This window comes from Lissotriton vulgaris, chromosome 2_1 (assembly GCF_964263255.1).
Source record: "Lissotriton vulgaris chromosome 2_1, aLisVul1.2, whole genome shotgun sequence".
Classification (NCBI taxonomy): domain Eukaryota; kingdom Metazoa; phylum Chordata; class Amphibia; order Caudata; family Salamandridae; genus Lissotriton; species Lissotriton vulgaris.
The window spans coordinates 404,032,175-404,052,729 of NC_141687.1; the positions used below are offsets into that span (position 1 = coordinate 404,032,175).

The 20,555-nt window shown below is 45.6% G+C and overlaps 1 protein-coding gene across 2 annotated transcripts in view; it reads left to right on the forward strand.

The window, feature by feature from the left end:
* Positions 1–20,555, forward strand: part of NBEAL1 (neurobeachin like 1) — a 916,399-nt gene that overhangs the window by 161,633 nt on the left and 734,211 nt on the right. For both annotated transcript variants that reach the window (XM_086955272.1, XM_086955273.1), the window contains exon 3: positions 8,968–9,059. In XM_086955272.1, coding sequence (XP_086811398.1) covers positions 8,968–9,059 — 92 coding nt within the window. The remainder of the gene's footprint in view (positions 1–8,967; positions 9,060–20,555) is intronic.

The window sequence follows — 20,555 nt, forward strand, 5'->3', positions numbered from 1 at the left end:
TGATGCTTCTAAAACAGATAATGCCACGTTGAATTGCCTAGTTCACTCTAAGCATGTTGAATAAGAATTGACTTTTGTGTGCTGCATTCACCTCTACTAACAAGCATTTTCAATGCAATAGGTATCGCATTTGGGAGAGTTAGAGCTATTGCCCCTTGTAAATGACAATGTCTTTTGTCTAAGTGCTTTGGTTTGGAGTGGAATTATGTTGGTTGAATTGGAATTGTTAGTTGTGGAATTGTGTGGTATGCAATGTGTTTGTGTAGTGGAGTTATGTGACATGGTGAATAGATGGGGTGAGAGCTGCACAGTATAGATAGAAAAGAAGATAGAGAGGGATAGGTAGTTTGTGCACGAAGTGGTGAATGAACTCTAGATAGAGGAACAGAAAGTGTGTGAGAGAGAGAAAGAAGGGGAAAGCAGGATACAGATGAATAAAGAGTGCCTGTGTACACAGAAGAGGCCATAAGAAAAGGAGAGCGTGGATGGAAATGTTGAAAAGACACGGGAAAGAAATTGTGCATGAAACCTGAAGTGAATAAATATGAGAGTGGCAGGAAGAGTGCGTGAGAGAGCAGGAGCGGCCCGCACAGGTAAGAGCAGCGGGGCGGGGTGGGCGGGGGACTCGATAGACGACATCAAGGGGAAATGAAAGAAATCATTTTCCGTTGTCTGTCCTGTCTCTCTCCCCCACTCCACCCACCGCTTTTATCTGCATGGGCTGCTCCTGCGAGATAGAGGTGTGTGTGTGTGTGTGTGTGTGTGTGTGTGCGTGTGACGATTATGAGGTGCACTCTAGAGGGTGGAGGGAGGCGAGAGGTGTACTTTTGAACAGTGCAAGGTGGTTAGTGGAAGGTAGCATGTTTGAGCAGGAGGAATAGAGAGGAGACAGTGAGTGTGAGGGAGGGATGGAAGAGGGTAGTGGAATTGCGAGATAAGAGGGGCTAGTGGTAGTGAGAGAGCAGGAGGAGTGGGGCAGTGGGCGTGTGGGGGCATTTCACTACTTTCAACCAATAGAAGTGCAGATTGGAAATAGGTTCCAGGACTAGGGAGAGCACTGTGAGATTGGAGGGGGAGTCCAGAGTTAAGTAGCAGCCACCATTACGAAGTTTAAAGAGGTCAAGGGTCAGGTTGATTGCAAGGCCGTTAGACTTCCACCTTTCAAGAAGTCGATCTAAAATACGTTGGGTAATAGCAACACTAATTATTCACAGCAATTGAAACAGCGAAAAAAGTGATTAGTATCATAAACAAGTTCCCTATATTCTCCCGCAACCACACATTTATTCAAACCCTAAAACTCAATCTTACGTTTACAAATCACGCCCTCTTCTTATACAAGCCCCAGATGCTCATTTGTCAGGTCATAGAATGTCTCTGTTTTAAGCAGCACCCTAAGGCCCCAAATACCTCATTGCACTGCTATTTTAATTGCTGCTCCCAGGGCAAGCTACTGCAGCATTGCAGCACCAAGTAAACGCAAGGAAACCGCCGAATTGACCTCACTCCCTGCCAGCCCACCAATGTAATTCTGACATTTGACGTCTAGCCAATACGATGTGTACCTTGTTCCTCCACTACATGACTGTTTTTGATGCTTGCTGCCAAGGAGTAATCTTAAAATTTGCGTCTATATTTATATATTTATTATAACAAATTTTAATTATTTTAGTGAAAAATCATACACAAGGAAAAATAAAAACAGAAACGGAAGACCAGCAGCAATTAGAAGCAGCAGTGCACATCAGACATAGCAACATTATGACAGCAAGTACGTCCTGGTTATTCTTAATCATAAAGGGCAACAGGGTGACGCCCACCGCGTCCCAGACTGCCCCGGGGAACCTCACCCCCACCCATTTGCCCCACATTTTACGGTATTTCTTTGGGCATCCCCTGGCTTTGTACAAGGGCTTTTCCTGCGGTGCACACCTGTCCACCCCCCTGCGCCATCGTGCCATAGTGGACTCCTTCAGGCTTAGCCAGCTCGCTGCAATGTCTCTTTTGGCCACCATCATGCTGTGTTTAGAAAGAGTTTGTCAGCCCGAGATCTATCCAGCCTCTCAGTGACCCCAAGAGTACAGACAGTGGGTTAAGAGGAACCTCCCAGCCCAGGACCTCAGTGAGTTCTCCGACAACTGATTTCCAAAAGCGTGTAACTACTGAGCAAAGCCATATCATGTGATAACAAGCATTTACAATGCAACGGTTTCGCCTTTGGAAAAGTTAGAGCTATTGGCATTGTAAATGACAACATTTTTATTTATGTGTTGACTTTGAAAACATAAATAAATGGCATTGTCATTTACAAAGCCAATAGCCTAATCTCTCGCAAATGCGACACCTATTGCATTTGCACCCACACACACAAAACCGGATCACAAGAAGGGAACAGAGGCACACACAAAACCGGACCGCAAGCAGGCAACATAGGCACACACAAAACCGGACCGCAGGGCGAGAGTGAGCGCTATATAAAACTGCGAAACAAACAAAAACACGGGCACACGAAAGTAGACATAACAATGCAACGTTTCCTTTCCCACCAGACCTGTTTATGTCTTTGTTTATGAGGATTCCCAACATTTGGGAGGCGAATGGGAACAAACAGTCCAGGAGACTCGCTGTGGAATTCTTGGTGTCTCCACTTGATCTAATTGCGAAATCCCAGTCATATTCACTCTCTGTAAAAATAAAAAAGGCGTACCTACTAACAATTCAAGGTTTGCTCTGTGTCAGACACATCATTAACACACACGTCCATTCAGCAATCCATCCATCTTGGTTGAGTTTTGTCAAATGAGGTGGCGGAGGCTCGGGGCGTTCACGCCGTTTTTGTAGGGGTCCAGGCTGGGTGAATGGGTGTCGGGCTTTGAACCCAGGACTGGTAAGGCGTCTGGTCTAGATTGTTTCTCTTCGACTCTTTAAATCTACACTTATGTTCAAAGTGTGCATTGCCTTCTTCCTATCTGAGCAGCTGCACAGTCACTGCGAACTGCATGTGAGGCCCACCCACAAGTGACGTGACGTGGCCGTTACTGTGAGTGGTCCTTTCCCAGCCGGCAGATATTGCAACAGCACAAGGAGAGATATTGGTGTTTGACCTGTGCTGGAATGCGCAGCACTGGAGGACAGTGCCTGCACACATACCAGCGCTGGCTAAGAGCTGTGTGATCTTGGTCTACGCTCTATGATTGAAGCCCAGTATTTGATGCTCACCCCGGCAGAGGCCTGGCACTCACCCTCTCCCGGCTGGGACAGCGTGGGGTCAAGGGTCTCCTTGGGATCGATAGGAGATTCGACCCGATGGCTAAGGGGGAGTTCAGATCAGGAGGGATAGTTTTGGAATATGTGGGAGTTGGTTCGGAATAAGACGAAGGTTGTCTCATGTTAGGAAGAGCTGTTTCGCGTGGGTCTCACCCTGGGATCAGGCGCCCACAGGCGCGGAAGCCAAGGCCCCACTGATCCCGGCGCATACAGGTACATGCTCTTGTGCATTCCTTGAGTGTTCCTCGTCCCCGCGGCCGCCCCATCCATATTTGAACTGAGACTGCTCGGCGCTCACTGAAGGGCCAGTCCAGGACCGCAGGGAGAGTTTGCTCTGCCCGTCCCCTCCACTCTGACGGATCGATGGTCTGAGAGCGGTCCTTACTCTGGTGCGGGGGTCCCCAGGGCGGTGACGGCGAAAAAAACGAGCATTACGGGCAGAGCTCACTCCTGCGGTATACAGAGCAGGGGCTGAAATCCCTCTCCACTGGGCGCCATCTTCAAAGAAATGCCCAAAACAAACCTTTAAAAAAAAAAAATACACCGCCCACCGCCGCAATGACGATCGCAAGGGGGCGGAGAGGGAAAAAATGTACGGAACGCCCACGAATCGCCTCGGACAATGACGGACGCCTCTCTGTTCCAATGGCTAGCCTCCATTTATGGAGCTAGCCAATGGAACAGAGAGGTGGTGCAAAGCCAACAACTGTTCTAACAAAAGATTTCGCCTGCGCGAAACGCTGCTGCGCAGCTGTTCGCCAGGCAAAACCTAAAATCAGCTTGCGGTTCACTACAACGGGGCATGACACGTCAGACCTGAGCCCTGCGTGGCAGAGGCACAGCGGTGTAAGGTTGGCAGTGTGGAGATAGTATATTTGAATTAAACGGAGCTTTGCCGAAGCTGTGATTGTTTTAGGTGACATTAGCGCGTCTCTCCAATTGTTATCCTCCAGGGCCCGAGCCATCCCTCCCAGCGATCTCTAAAACAGTGCAGTGCATTGGGAGAGTGGTTCGTGAGGGAGCGATAGATGAGGGAAATCCGTCCTTTCCCCGGGTTGCCAGTCATAATTTGGGCTTCGGGTAGACTGTTCAGGTAGGGAGGTGCCCTCTGAGATGTGGGAATGGGGGGCGTGGCTAATATATTATTTTTAATTGCTGACTTTATTGTTCACATTCTGTTTATCAATCGAATATGTGAGGTCGGTAGCTACAGTGATGCTTTAGGCTCTCGCTGAATTGGAGTAAGGGTAAGCCTCTGCTATATCTGTTGAATATCAACATAGTTGCTAGCAAGGTGAAACCCGCTTTAGAAGGCAATTCAACAAATTGGAGAGTCTACGATATAAGTATTTATTTGAACAATCTGTGTTAAAGAGACTAAACCAAGGCAGTTTACTTTTCTTATAGGGCCGTACATCTTCCTAAACTTGAATAAATTCCCTGCAAGCAGGCTGAATTGCCTGTCGTACCCTCTCGTAATGCCCTTTATTTTGTACATTTACTTCTACTTGGTTCAGGTGGCATAGACTAGATAGGCTTGTTGTTATAAATTACAAAACCTAGCATTAAGTCTTCTGTAGCAAACATCTCCAGACGTCTACAGGTCAGCCCCTGCCTTTCCTCATTCCAAAGCTAATTAAGTGAGTAATACGGATTTGTATAGTAGCATTAATTATTGAAGCATCATGAGACCATTGTGCTTGTACTTTGTACTAGGTGAGTGATCATTCGCTGGTGACTTCAGGTGTCGCAAAGGTCATTGATACAAACCACTGCAGTGTACACTCACTGTTCATTTTTCTGAGGATACTACATTGTCTACATACAGTGTTTCAAACAGCAAAACCAGTATTGCCCGCTGTATAAAATGTGAAGACATTTTCATTTAAAGAGAGTCCCAGTGTTCTGTCTCTCTCCAGGGATCACTGTCAACTTTGGGAGTTCTGGTCAAATCCCATAGAGTTGTTTTATGGTGCCATTGGTAAAGGAAACGAAATTGGACTCACCATAAATGTCCAGTGGAACAGGGTAAAATGCCAGCTTCACGATTTAGCAATTTGCATTTCATGTGTTTATAGTCATGAAAATGAAGGGGGTAATAAAACATAGATTCTGTGAACCTGAAAACGTCAGTGGTCATTTGGCCAAGATTCCCTAGCATTGGTTTGGAACATGGAACATGGAATGGCTCCTTCCGAGGGGAAAATCAATTAAATTTGAAGGACTTGTCTTTTGATGATATGTGTTACTTATTTAATGGACAATTGAAAATGTTTTCTCTGATATTTGTAGACGTTTTAAATGGGGCATATGCATTCCACTCCTGCATCTGGAGTCTTTCCTATTCTCTTTGTGTGATCCTGCTACATACTACTAGGAAACTGCTTCTGTACCTGTTGATTGCTTTTGCACAATGGTACTGACATGCATGCTTGCATGCATGCTTGCAATATAAGCACACACACCCATTTCCTGTCTGTGTTGTAATAGCCAGATTTCTACTATACCCAATAAAGTGTTTATCAGAGTCTGCTGATCTCTCCCTCTTCAAATTTCCAGTGTTGGGCCTTGACTGATCCCTATTGCATCTCTTGATCTATTTTGTGTATTTTCTCTCCACTGCCCTCTCTGACAGATAAGATCTGGGAGGAACTAAAGGTAACATCAGTCGGTCTGGTGCAGCTGTAGAACATTCTAGCCTCTCTTCTGGTTCTGGTGTTGCATCTCCTCAACATTCTATTTCCTTAGGACTCTCCCCTACCCTGTCGCTGCATCCTCAGTAGAGTACTATATGTGGACTGGCCTTCATTGTGACCAGGCCCAACTCACCTTCTTCACCAGCCAGTAGTTGTGAAACTCCTCCTAGTTTCCTTTGGATCAGAGTCTAAGCGTTGTCTCATTGCAGTCGTATGTTTACTACACAGCTTTTCTTCCTTATTGGGTGCAAAGCTGAAAGCTAGACTTGGGAGTCTTCCCCAATCCTTCAGCCTCCAAAGCTGGTACAGCGTTTTCGTTGTCCGCAGAAGGTCCTGACAGGACCAGGCAACTCCTTCCATCCCTGACACAGCTTTTGCTGATATTAGTACACCTCCTGAGCACTAATTTAGTTTATCTGTGCTTTGCATACTTATATAGCGCACTACTCACCCGCAAGGGTCTCAAGGTGCTTGAACGAATACCACTGTGGAACCCATCCTGGCTTTCCCTGTGAGGCGTCCACTCCTGGGCACCCCCAAGGTGGAGCCAGGCATCCTTAGCGTTGTGGGGGCCGTTGTGGAGATTAAGCAAGCTATTGCCCAGAGTTGCAGAGTGGGACTCCATGATTGGAATAGGCACCGAGGCGAGAATTATCAGGTCCGTGGAATATTTGAGCCCAAGACTCGCCGAGGCGGGGAATTGAACCCTGGTCCCGGGCTAGACCTCTGCATCAGGGTCTGCCGTTCTAATCATTGAGCCACACTTCTCCATACTTAATAAAAACCATTGCAAATTTCCTCTGCAATGAAATATAAAAACACCACAACAAAAGAACGTTTAATTACTCAACAAATTAAAATTAATATCAAATGCGTAAGAAGACTGCCTATTCTGGATATGCCTTCCAGGCTGTGTCATACAGGATGAAACATAATCTATATATTTTACTGAAATGCAAGTCAGTTGTGGATGCCGGCCACTTAAACACTGACTCAAGACTAGCCTGCAAGTTCTTATATGTAAGGTAGGCAAATGCTTTTGCAAAAAAAGTGTCTTTGTGCGTTAACCAACATGGGGCAGATACAAAGTATGTGTAGTATTGTAATATAGTCCTCCAGAGGACCATCTCCATACACCAGCACTCTTGACTGAACTTGCCCGGCTAGCCAGGAGATCTGAAGACGACCTGTTCTGAGGCATCCTTTCTGAAAGTCAGTGAACAAACCGGCGTCAGGCTCACAAAGACAGATCAGTCTTGGGGAACACTCGAAGTCGGCTATGGTGATTTCCTTAAGGATAACATATTTTTGTTCCACATGGAAAAAGATGCTAAGTGTCTACAGATACACTATGAAAATATCTACCAGTCCATTAGTCTATCCCTGAGATGGCGCTGCACCATCATACAGTTCCTCCAGGAGACACAGAAAATGGAAGAAAAGATGAGAAGCTGTCAGTCGGGAATGGGTAGCTGATTGACTGGATCAGGGCGATCCGAGTGATCAGAAGTGATTACCCTCACACACCCAGATGTGTGTCATGCTTCATCATTGGGCTGCTCCTCATTGGGCTGATGTTGCAATGCCAAACAAGCCACTTTATGGTGGTGCTGTTTTTTGGAGAGCTTCTGATTTTAAGCCGTAATGATGAGTTCAAGTGAAGATGTAAATGTAGGGTGGTCTGTTAAGTGATTTAAAATAGTCTAATGGATGCAGAGAACTGCTTTACTACTCTGGTTCCTTGATAGTAAAAAAAACACAGGAGTTGTCAAAGGAGCCAATGAACCTCGACAGCTTCAAGATGAGTGATGAAGGAAGTTTTTTTTATTCTACTGACTAGCTTTGTGTGGTGAACTCCAGGGATACCAAATCCTGTTACGGGCTGTGAAAAAGGGAAAGGTAACTACACAAGGAGCATGCATTTCCCTGTTTCCAAGACATAAGTAGAGCACATTTTCTAAGTGGAAGAAAGTACAATATGACGTGCAGAAAGACCTTAACTTTACTGGCTCAAGTTTCTCTACTTGATTCAGCTCATTTAAGGGTGGTTCCTAGGGAAAATACCTCCATGTTTGGGCAGGCAGATTCGACGATGATTATTTTGGACTCTTCCAGTGCAAAGAAACTAAAATCTACAATTGCTGGACTGCTGCGAGATCTATGTTTTCTCGGTGTTGCCTGTTTATAATGTTTTTTTACGTTTTACAGTGACGTTCTTGTGTGATCCGGCTTAAAAAGTTTTAAGGCATAGGCAAAGGGGCCTCTGGCCCAGGGCCCAAACCTTTCAGGGATCCCCCTGATAGAGCCAGCTCTGTTCTGCAGAGTATCTTTTCCTGTTGACCTTGAATAACTCTTAAACAGACTGTTTTAAATACTGCTTTCCTTTAATTTATTTTTAGTGTGGGTAATGTGTAAGAGTCTATTACAGACATTTTGCAGAGAAATGTTGTGTTTGTGTTTCATGCAACATCCATAAAAAAGTATCATTTAGATCAAAACGGGACCTCACATATGAGAAATGGGAGGGGGGGGGGGTCATAGAGATTATTTGCAGTAATATCAATTAGCTAATGCTGTGTTACAATATACCTGAATATTAGATGTAAACAGACTCTGTGACCTGGCCACAGAGGGCTAGAGAGAGCTGAAATTGGATCCTAAATTCAAAGCTGTTCTGAGCAGAAGTCCCAAAATACGTTTGGCCTAGGGCCCCCCAAATCCTTAAGATGTCCCTGTCTGGGTATCCAATAAATTTGCTCTTTACAGACTATGAGCTAGACACTTTCCTGATCAGTGCCTTGTTCTGAAAAGGTCTAGGGAATCTAGCCCTGTTTTAATCTAACATCTATGATTTAGTCTTGGGTATGTAGTCCAAGTAAGGGGACTTAAATACGGTTAGCAAATTAAACTTTTTGTTTTACATCGCGCTCTCATTTATGCTACATACAAGGAACATAAAATGCTGATCACTGTTTTATTTTATTTTTATTTACAATCTTTGCAGAGAGACCCAGATTACTTGAAGCTCTGGTTGGACAGCTTTGTGTGCAGCTATGAGCAATTCCTGGATGTGGATTTTGAAACAATGCCTACTAGGTAAGAGAAATAATGCATTCATAATTTTGTTTTGATAATGGCGTTGGGACAATAATGTGTAGGAAAAAAGAAGCATGTGGTTGGTTCATGAGAGTGACTCCATTTACCACTGCGGATGCCCTAGAAGATTTTCTTTTTTGGAAAAATTCCCTGACATCATTGTAAACTTTCAAACAAGTATTGGGAAATAGTGTAAAAGATGCAGAGCTGAATTAGGTGGTATCTCTCTCGGCTATGCTGTCATATCAGAGGAACAAATACCTTAAAAGATAGGTCTAGTATGTTAAAGGATAGTATAAAGTGACAGAAAGACTGTTTGGGATGTAAAGCACGCGCTAATGTTTTTAAAACAGCTAATGTTTTTAAAACATTTCCTGTCAATTGCCCTAAAGCTAACATCAATTCCTAATTTATTTACCATGCAGTTTTACATTTCCATACAGTTTGAGCTTTGAATAATTTCACCTGCCTCTCAACGAGCAATTAATGAAAATGATGTTTAAAAAACAGGTAGCGTTCGAAGTTAAGTCTGTACAGCGTAAATTCGAATGTTTACTGGTCTGTTCAGAAACAAACCTTGCGCCCTTATAGAATTTCGTTCAGTAATACTGGGTCACCAGAATCCCCGATTCGGAGGACAAGTCGGCTGGCATTACCATTTGTTCAGAGCAGTGGGAGATGTCAGTGGGAGGGCCAGTGGGGACAGTTGGGACAGGGTAGGCTTCCTGAATGATAGCGGAGTGTTATCTCCCTCCCTGACGCCCCAGTAAACAGATGAGGAGAGTGGCAGGAACCTGTACAGACCTTGCTTTGCTTTTGGCCTGAGGCTGTTCCTAATCCTTGGGATGGTGAGAGAGGAAGAGGAATTGCATGCATCATCTTGATCTGCCCAGTGCCTGAGGATGCCCTGTCTCTGCATGAGAAGGGGCCAGGAGTCCAGTCGTCTGACAGTAGAAAGTGTTGTATGCTTCCTCCATGGTGCTCGGTGGGTAGGCTGCTATCCTTCCAGCAGCAATTGGAACTGTTTCAGCTGGTACACATCCTCAACTGGTGAAATTGGGGCCTAGTGTCTCTGGAACCAAGATTATCAGGTCCATACTTGTGGATTCTGGAATACCAGACCTATAATCATTGCACCCGATAATTCCTGACCAAGAGACACCAGGGAAGTTAGAATGGCGGGTGGCAGGATTCCTCCCAGAGTTACTGCTCCTAGTGGACCTAGTGGAATGCCACCACTCCTAATGAGGACATAAGTAATATGGTTAATTACCACATGAAATGTGATAACCTGTAGATGCAGATGTCGGGTCCATCACTAAGCCTGCTGTCTACCAGTGATAAAGCTGTATGCTGTTACATTCCATAATTTTGCAAATTGTTAATTACAGCCTTTTGGCAATAATGTTCTTTGAATAAAATTCCCAAGCTGCAGAAGTTTGTCTAGTAACTGTCTGGTCAGATGAGAAACAACATATTCCAGCCAGCGAGAGAAATGATCCCTTGGACTCATGATATTCTTGTGCCTTTTAAATAGAGGACTACATATTTTATGTTGATGTATGTATGGAGAAGTATGATCAAATCAAAATCAAATCCTGAATGCTGTTACTCTTCACTACAATAAAGCTACAAGAAAACTACATTGGCCTTTGGCATCAACCTTTACAGTTCCTATTACCTTAGCTTAAATGAAGTGGTTTTTTTGCATGTCTCAAACCACAATTCTGTTATGGGCTACTATTTTTGAGTTACTAGGCTACTTTCTCCGCTCCTTCCCTGTGATAAGTTTGTAAAGTTATTTAGAGTTTACAAGAACACAGAGTTTGTTAGAGTGCTATTTATATAGGGTAAAGCAAAAGTCTTGAGTTCTTTCTTTAAAAAAAAAAAGAACTATCAATGTTTCAAATACTTAACATACACCACTTTCGGTGATACATTGAATAGTTTTACAATTCTATGAACATGAAAAGATAGCACGGTAAAAAAAAGTCAAAGTCTGCCAGGTTGAAGTAGAATAAGAAATACATCTTATGTCTAAGGGCAGAGCCTATTCCGTTTGTCCAAGCAATTGTCCTGACGGGTGTGTCCATGTGAGGGGTCAGGATAACACTCGTGCAGTGGGGCTGGAGGGGAAGTTGTCTGCGCATTGTGGCGAGAAAGGGCAGAGCCTGGCATTGGGGGGAGTACTACGTATCTTGGGATACTATTGTTGGGGAATGGTTATGCTGTGAGGCCACCTCCATACATTGCAGGTAACGTTGCAGGAGAGGTTGCCAGATGTTCTGTGAGTGGGATAAGGGAGGCTGCATCAGGGCATAGAGTTCACTTGTAGCGTCGCAAAAGGTGAGACTCCTGAGCCATTGTGATGCCGTTGTGTTCCGGATCCACCTCCCAGCACAGTGTGATCTCCCGCCTTGCCAGTAGCAAAGCCAATGCTACAAATCTTCATGATCTTTTTGGAATGTCGGGCACATATACCAATACTGCTAGCAGCAGGTCTGGTGCCACCGCCATCTCCAGCATTTGGGAAAGCTGTTCAAATATCTCGGACCAGTATTGGTGGATTTAAGGGCATGTCCAGGTAAAGTGAAAAAGATCAGCGTCTTTGGTGCAGCATTTTGGGCACATAGAGGTCCACCGTGGTCATGAGCTTTGGGGTCATGTAGGCACATCTGAGGAATTTAAAGTGCAATAACTTGTGCTAGTGGTTGGGGGAGACCAACTTGGTTTGAAGATAGCAGTAATACTAGATGTCGTCAGGTAACGGGTGCTGTAGGTTTGCCCTCCTCATATCGCGCAGTTTGTCATCTGCAGCGGGGACCATGCCCAAGCACTTGTGGTATAGCCGGGATACAAGGTGGTCTCTGCACTCATCATTGATAAGAAAGGAGATGGGGTCAAATCGGGAGCGATGGGATGAGAAGGAATCTAGGCTTGAAGGGCTTTTTGAATATGGTGTTGTAGAAACCTGTCCAGCGGTGTAGCAGTGTCAAAACGTGCGCCCTGAACCCATGTGATAGCATGGCCTCCAAGCGACAGATCGCCTATGATGTGGAGTGCATAGTGGTCAAGGGTGCGCTTGATGACGACCTCGCCCATCGGGGGAAGCCAATGGTTGTCAGTCAGTGGCAGGGATGGGGAATATAGCATTCCCGTCCCTAAAATGCACATCAAGCGGCGCTACGCCCAGCAGGTAGTGGCAAGCGGTGGAAAGTCCCGCACTGGCAGTATGGCATTCAGTGGTACATCCCCCGCCAGGTCCCGTTCAACGCAGAAATAGGGCAGTCGGGCATCAGTGTGGTACTAGTGGTATGCGTATTGACACTGCGCCACCTAGTAGTACAGATGAAAGTGTGGTACTCCGAAACCACCATTCGCATATGGGAGGATCAGCGTTTTCCACCCAACTCGCGGTCTGCGTCCTGCCAAGATCAAGCGTAGCAATAAGCTGCGCAGGGTATCAGAGAAGGTATTAGTGAGGGGAATGGGGATATTTTGAAATGGGCTGAGGATCTGGGGAAGCACCTCCATTTTAATGACGACCACTCGTCCGGCCAGCAACAGTGGCAGTTTGAGCCACGATACGACCAGTACAGTGAGCCTGTCCACAGCTGGCCCATAATTCAAGCGGGTAAGCTGTTCCTGATCACAATATATTTTAATACCGAGATATTGCGTTGTTACACCCTTTATGGGAAGATCGCCCTGAAACCGTGGTGTGGCCGCCGCCAGACTGAATAGCTCTGATAGGCCCCAGTTAATCAAAAGGTGGGAGTAGTTACAGAATCTCTGGATTTCACAGAATTTAGGTGCAAATTCTCCGAGGGGTGCCTGAGAAAAAGTAGTATGTTATCTGCTTTCATCGGTGGTGAACTGCAGCCCACTCCAGAGATGTTTCTCCTTGAGCTGTCGTAACGGGGATCCATTGCGATGATGAAAAGGAGTTGGGAAAGCAGGCACCCCTGTCTGGTACCCCTAGCAAGTGTGAGCGTGGGCGTCAAAGATCAGTTGTCTCAGATATAGGCCGAGGGTTGGGGGTATGGTAGTTTACCAGCGATGTAAATCCGCGCGGGGGCCCAGCTTCTGCAGTGTAGCATATAAAACAAGCATTGGCATAGCCAATAGGTCTCGCCTTTGGGACCTTATAAGGGTTTAGCCAAGCAACAGTTGATGTTGTTGCACCAAGGATAATGTGCTGCATTACTAAATACTTATAAGGTCCCAAAGGGTATGCCAATGCTTGATTTATTTCTTATTTATTTAGGTTCCAAGCTGGTGGATGCCGCTTTGTACCTGTACATTTAAAAAAAAAATTTTTAGGTCTCACCTAGTGAATGCAGCGCAGCTGCTTTGCTTGGCCAGACTCTATTGTTATGGCTTTCATTCACGAAGGGAGACAAACCATGTGTGCGCCTTGACAGGCGATGTGCACGCGCATGGCGTCTCTTCTCTGGCATCTCCTTTATAGTGATAGGAGCCTTTACACGCTCCCACCGCGCGCTTGATTTATTTGCGCTTGTCTGTCCATTGGAGCCTTCCGCTCTTGATTTATTAGCGTTTGTCTATCCTCTGGAGCCTCTCCAAAAGTGCCCGGGTATATGTTTCCGATCAAGAGCTGTATATCAACAGAGTGGTGTTAACATAATTGGCTCATCCTACAGTTGGCCCGGAAACTTCAAGGTAGCAACGGCACTGCTGTGCAATGTAAACTACACAGCATAGTGCACATTTCTAAGTCTGCACATACCGTCCGGTCTTATAAGGATGTAATCCTCTTTGGTTGTAATTTGGCCCCTGTCCCAGTGTACTTGATTTGGTTATCAAGATGGCGCCTTTATAAAGGATCGAGCCAAAAGATGTTTCTAATTTGACCACGTGAAGGATGAACATCAGCTTTCTCTGAGTCTTTATGTTGTGATATGAGCAGAAGCTCAGCCTTCTCAGGGTTGAGACTGAGTCTTAACTATCAGAAAATGATTTGCTATTGTATCTGTGTTGTTTTTTTTCAGAGCTTGAAATTTGTTATATGTGAATCCCAAAATATTTTTTCCAAGAGGCCCAAGGGTTACTGAGCGGACTTCCTAGGCGCCTCATTTGCAGCCGATGAAGAACTCTGACCCCGATTACTGGCCTGTAATTCATTAGTCTGTGTTCTAATCTTCCTCGTCACAGTCCTTGCAAAGTGAGCGTGGCCTCATCCAGGAGACACCATTTTCCTAATCAGACCCTAGAAATGAATATTACCCACAAGTAGTTGGAGCGTGAGAGGAGCCTGAATCCCATGTATTTTTTTATTTTTATATTTTATTCTTATACTTGGTATATTACAATAGACACATTGATTCAATAAAAGATTACATGTCATCAATACAATAGAAAAAGACATAATTAAGCATCCAAGAATCGGCAGAAATACATGATATATTAATAATTACTTAATATAATAAATATGATAAAATCAGGGGAACAAATTCATATATATATATATATATATATATATATATATATATATATATATATATATATACACACACACACAGGGATACCCTAGCTGGAGGTCTCTCTCCAAATAGCAAGGGGAGCCCTGATACGGAGGCCCCACTCCCTATTCCTCCTCCCCCTTCTTTTATAGAGAGCGGTCTCGATGTTATGAGTGCCTAACAACCTAGCTAACCACACCTGGAAGGTAGGTGCAGCGTTATCCTTCCATCCAGCCGCTACCAAGATCCGAAGGACTGCCAGACATATATAAACACAAAGGCCTCATTATCGCTATCAAGGGCAAGATTATTATCAGAGTCTGATATGATAAGGGTAGGGAATAGGATAATATGGATACCTAGCAGCCCCTCCCAGAACTTCTCAATCTCCGCACATATTCCCTTCATTTTTTCACACTGATAAAACATATGGATCCTGTCAGCGGGTCCTTCCTGACATCCTGGGCATTTGTCATCCTCCCTTTTACACCATTGAAATAGCTTAGCAGGGGTAAAATAATATTGGCGTATAATAGTTAATTTTCGGAATTACCAATACCTTCTGAACAGCTTTCCATATTTTCCAGATTCCATCCAATACCCTATACCTAGTTCTACTGTAATACCATCTCTCTGTTCGACGCAGCAGCAGACCCTGAGCATCCCTACCCACAAGTAATTCAACAAGCATTTACAATGCAACGGTCTCGCCTTTGCAAAAGTTAGCGCTTTTGGCATTGTAAATGACAAATGTTTTATTTATGTGTTGGTTTTGGAAACAGATAAATAAATGGCATTGTCATGAGCAGTAGAGAGTGAGTAGTAGAGAGTGAGTAGTAGAGAGAGTAGTAGAGAGAGTAGTAGTGAGTAGTAGAGAGAGTAGTAGTGAGTAGTAGAGAGTGAGTAGAGAGTAGTAAGTGAGTAGTAGAGTGTGTAGTAGAGAGTAGTGAGTGTGTAGTAGAGAGTAGTGAGTGTGTAGTAGAGAGTGTGTAGTAGAGAGTGTGTAGTAGAGAGTGTGTAGTAGAGAGTGTGTAGTAGAGAGTGTGTAGTAGAGAGTGAGCAGTAGAGACTAGTGAGTGTGTAGTAGAGTGGTGAGTGTGTAGTAGAGTGGTGAGTGTGTAGTAGAGTGGTGAGTGTGTAGTAGAGTGTGTAGTAGAGTGTATAGGAGAATGTGTAGTAGGGAGTGTAGTAGAGTGTGTAGTAGAGAGCGTGTAGTAGAGAGTAGTGAGTGTGTAGTAGAGAGTGTGTAATACAGAATGTGAAGTAGAGAGATTGAAGTAGAGAGATTGAAGTAGAGAGATTGAAGTAGAGAGATGGAAGTAGAGAGATTGAGGTAGAGAGATTGAATTAGAGAGATTGATGTAGAGAGATTGAAGTAGAGAGATTGAAGTAGAGAGATTGAAGTAGAGAGTGGAGAGTCTGTAGTAGAGTGTAGTAGAAAGTAGTGAGTGTGTAGTAGAGTAGTAGAGAATGTGTAGTAGAGTAGTAGAGAGTAGTAGAGGGTGTGTAGTAGAGTGTGTAGTAGAGCGTGTGTGTAGCAGAGTGTGTAGTAGAGTGTAGTAGAGTGTGTAGTGTAGAGTGTGTAGTAGAGAGTGTGTAGTAGAGTGTGTAGTAGAGAGTGTGTAATGTAGAGTTTGTAATGTAGAGTGTGTAATGTAGAGTGTGTAATGTAGAGTGTGTAATGTAGAGTGTGTAGTAGAGTGTGTAGTAGAGTGTGTAGTAGAGTGTGTAGTAGAGAGTGTAGTAAGTAGTGACTGTAGTAGATAGTGTGTAGTAGAGAGTGTCTAGTATAGAGTGTGTCGAAGAGAGTAGTGGCTGTAGTAGTGAGTGTGTAGTGAGTGTGTAGTAGAGTGTGTAGTAGAGAGTAGTGACTGTAGTAGAGAGTGTGTAGTAGTGTGTAGTAGAGAGTAGTGACTGTAGTAGAGTGTGTAGTACAGTGTGTAGTAGAGAGTAGTGACTGTAGTAGATAGTGTGTAGTAGAGAGTGTCTAGTATAGAGTGTGTCGAAGAGAGTAGTGGCTGTAGTAGTGAGTGTGTAGTGAGTGTGTAGTAGAGAGTAGTGACTGTAGTAGAGAGTGTGTAGTAGTGTGTAGTAGAGAGTAGTGACTGTAGTAGAGTGTGTAGTACAGTGTGTAGTAGAGAGTAGCGACTGTAGTAGAGAGTGTGTAGTAGAGTGTGTAGTAGAGAGTGTGTAGTAGAGTGTGTAGTAGAGAGTAGAGTGCGTAGCAGAGAGTAGTGACTGTAGTAGAGTGTGTAGTAGAGTCTGTAGTAGAGAGTGTGTAGTAGAGTGTAGTAGAGAGTAGAGTGCGTAGCAGAGAGTAGTGACTGTAGTAGAGAGTGTGTAGCAGAATGTGTAGTAGAGAGTAGTGACTGTAGTAGGGAGTGTGTAGTATAGAGTAGTGACTGTAGTAGAGAGTGTGTAGTAGAGAGTGTGTAGTAGAGAGTGTGCAGTGATTTGAGTTTTACATCAAATTAAAAACGGGAACGGAACAAACTCATCATATACATTATTGTGGTAGGTGCCCACGCATATAGGGTTAAATGATGCGTTAGATGCCACAGGTCCCACCAACACGCTTCCTTTATGATAGGAGAATGCCCAACATCGCGGAGATTTGCTCTCTGCTCTTCCCGGATATTTGTATTTTCAAATGTATAATGTTATCCTGCTAAACGAAGACAATGCTCAAACTATAAAAGAAGAGGGTTTCACAGATATGTTAGTCCTTCCGGGCAAACGAAATGACCCAAAGAAAGATCAAGTGACAGTTTAGAGCTCCAAGTGAGTCTTAATAAAATCAGTGTCTGGAACGCATAGCATCAAAAAACGAGCGGGGCATCAAACTGCAGTGTCATTCAATCAAAGCTTCAAGGCTTCTGAGCGCTAGCCGAGAATTATTTTTTGTGAAGCACTAATCACTGTGGAAGGTGCCCCTGCTATCCCAGATGTGAGAAGTCAGTCTGATATGAAAATAAGCAGTATTTGGAATGAATGTATTTGGCAGGGGGAAGGTGGGGCGGCGCAAGACCGTACTGACGAGTGAACAGGAGCCATTTTGTACCGAGTGATTCTGCGTGTGTGCATGTAGACAAACCAGGCAGCAGCATGAGCATGTGATTCGGTAAAATAACAAGCATTTACAATGCAATGGTTTTGCCTTTGTTAAAGTTAGAGCTATTGGCATTGCTCTTGACACTCTGAAGCTCCACTCTGCATTCTGAAGCTCCACTCTGCACTCTGAAGCTCCACTCTGCAGCTCCACTCTGCACTCTGAAGCTCCACTCTGAAGCTCTAAAGCTCCACTCTGAAGCTCCACTCTGAAGCTCTAAAGCTCCACTCTGAAGCTCCACTCTGAAGCTCTAAAGCTCCACTCTGAAGCTCCACTCTGAAGCTCTAAAGCTCCACTCTGAAGCTCCACTCTGAAGCTCTAAAGCTCCACTCTGAAGCTCCACTCTGAAGCTCTAAAGCTCCACTCTGAAGCTCCACTCTGAAGCTCTAAAGCTCCACTCTGAATCTGCACTCTGAAGCTCCACTCTGCACTCTGAAGCTCCACTTTGAATCTGCACTCTGAAGCTCCACTCTGCACTCTGAAGCTCCACTCTGAATCTGCACTCTGAAGCTCCACTCTGCACTCTGAAGCTCCACTCTGAATCTGCACTCTGAAGCTCCACTCTGAAGCTCCACTCTGAAGCTCTAAAGCTCCACTCTGAAGCTCCACTCTGAAGCTCCACTCTGAAGCTCCACTCTGAATCTGCACTCTGAATCTGCACTCTGAAGCTCCACTCTGAAGCTCCACTCTGAATCTGCACTCTGAATCTGCACTCTGAAGCTCCACTCTGAAGCTCCACTCTGAATCTGCACTCTGAATCTGCACTCTGAAGCTCCACTTTGAATCTGCACTCTGAAGCTCCACTCTGCACTCTGAAGCTCCACTCTGAATCTGCACTCTGAAGCTCCACTCTGCACTCTGAAGCTCCACTCTGAATCTGCACTCTGAAGCTCCACTCAGGACTCTGAAGCTCCACTCTGAATCTGCACTCTGAAGCTCCACTCTGCACTCTGAAGCTCCACTCTGAATCTGCACTCTGAAGCTCCACTCTGCACTCTGAAGCTCCACTCTGAATCTGCACTCTGAAGCTCCACTCTGCACTCTGAAGCTCCACTCTGAAGCTCCACTCTGAAGCTCCACTCTGAAGCTCCACTCTGAAGCTCCACTCTGAAGCTCCACTCTGAAGCTCCACTCTGCACTCTGAAGCTCCACTCTGCACTCTGAAGCTCCACTCTGCACTCTGAAGCTCCACTCTGAAGCTCCACTCTGCACTCTGAAGCTCCACTCTGAAGCTCCACTCTGCACTCTGAAGCTCCACTCTGAAGCTCCACTCTGAAGCTCCACTCTGAAGCTCCACTCTGAAGCTCCACTCTGCACTCTGAAGCTCCACTCTGAAGCTCCACTCTGAAGCTCTACTCTGCACTCTGAAGCTCTACTCTGCACTCTGAAGCTCCACTCTGCACTCTGAAGCTCCACTCTGCACTCTGAAGCTCCACTCTGCACTCTGAAGCTCCACTCTGCACTCTGAAGCTCCACTCTGCACTCTGAAGCTCCACTCTGAAGCTCCACTCTGAAGCTCCACTCTGAAGCTCCACTCTGAAGCTCCACTCTGAAGCTCCACTCTGAAGCTCCACTCTGAAGCTCCACTCTGCACTCTGAAGCTCCACTCTGAAGCTCCACTCTGCACTCTGAAGCTCCACTCTGAAGCTCCACTCTGCACTCTGAAGCTCCACTCTGAAGCTCCACTCTGAAGCTCCACTCTGCACTCTGAAGCTCCACTCTGAAGCTCCACTCTGCACTCTGAAGCTCCACTCTGAAGCTCTACTCTGCACTCTGAAGCTCTACTCTGCACTCTGAAGCTCTACTCTGCACTCTGAAGCTCCACTCTGAAGCTCCACTCTGAAGCTCCACTCTGAAGCTCCACTCTGAAGCTCCACTCTGAAGCTCCACTCTGAAGCTCCACTCTGCACTCTGAAGCTCCACTCTGAAGCTCCACTCTGAAGCTCCACTCTGCACTCTGAAGCTCCACTCTGAAGCTCCACTCTGAAGCTCCACTCTGAAGCTCCACTCTGAAGCTCCACTCTGAAGCTCCACTCTGAAGCTCCACTCTGAAGCTCCACTCTGCACTCTGAAGCTCCACTCTGAAGCTCCACTCTGAAGCTCCACTCTGAAGCTCCACTCTGAAGCTCCACTCTGAAGCTCCACTCTGAAGCTCCACTCTGCACTCTGAAGCTCCACTCTGAAGCTCCACTCTGAAGCTCCACTCTGCACTCTGAAGCTCCACTCTGAAGCTCCACTCTGAAGCTCCACTCTGCACTCTGAAGCTCCACTCTGAAGCTCCACTCTGAAGCTCCACTCTGAAGCTCCACTCTGAAGCTCCACTCTGAAGCTCCACTCTGAAGCTCCACTCTGAAGCTCCACTCTGCACTCTGAAGCTCCACTCTGCACTCTGAAGCTCCACTCTGCACTCTGAAGCTCCACTCTGAAGCTCCACTCTGCACTCTGAAGCTCCACTCTGAAGCTCCACTCTGCACTCTGAAGCTCCACTCTGAAGCTCCACTCTGCACTCTGAAGCTCCACTCTGAAGCTCCACTCTGAAGCTCCACTCTGCACTCTGAAGCTCCACTCTGCACTCTGAAGCTCCACTCTGCACTCTGAAGCTCCACTCTGAAGCTCCACTCTGCACTCTGAAGCTCCACTCTGAAGCTCCACTCTGCACTCTGAAGCTCCACTCTGAAGCTCCACTCTGAAGCTCCACTCTGAAGCTCTACTCTGCACTCTGAAGCTCTACTCTGCACTCTGAAGCTCTACTCTGCACTCTGAAGCTCCACTCTGCACTCTGAAGCTCCACTCTGCACTCTGAAGCTCCACTCTGCACTCTGAAGCTCCACTCTGCACTCTGAAGCTCCACTCTGCACTCTGAAGCTCCACTCTGCACTCTGAAGCTCCACTCTGAAGCTCCAC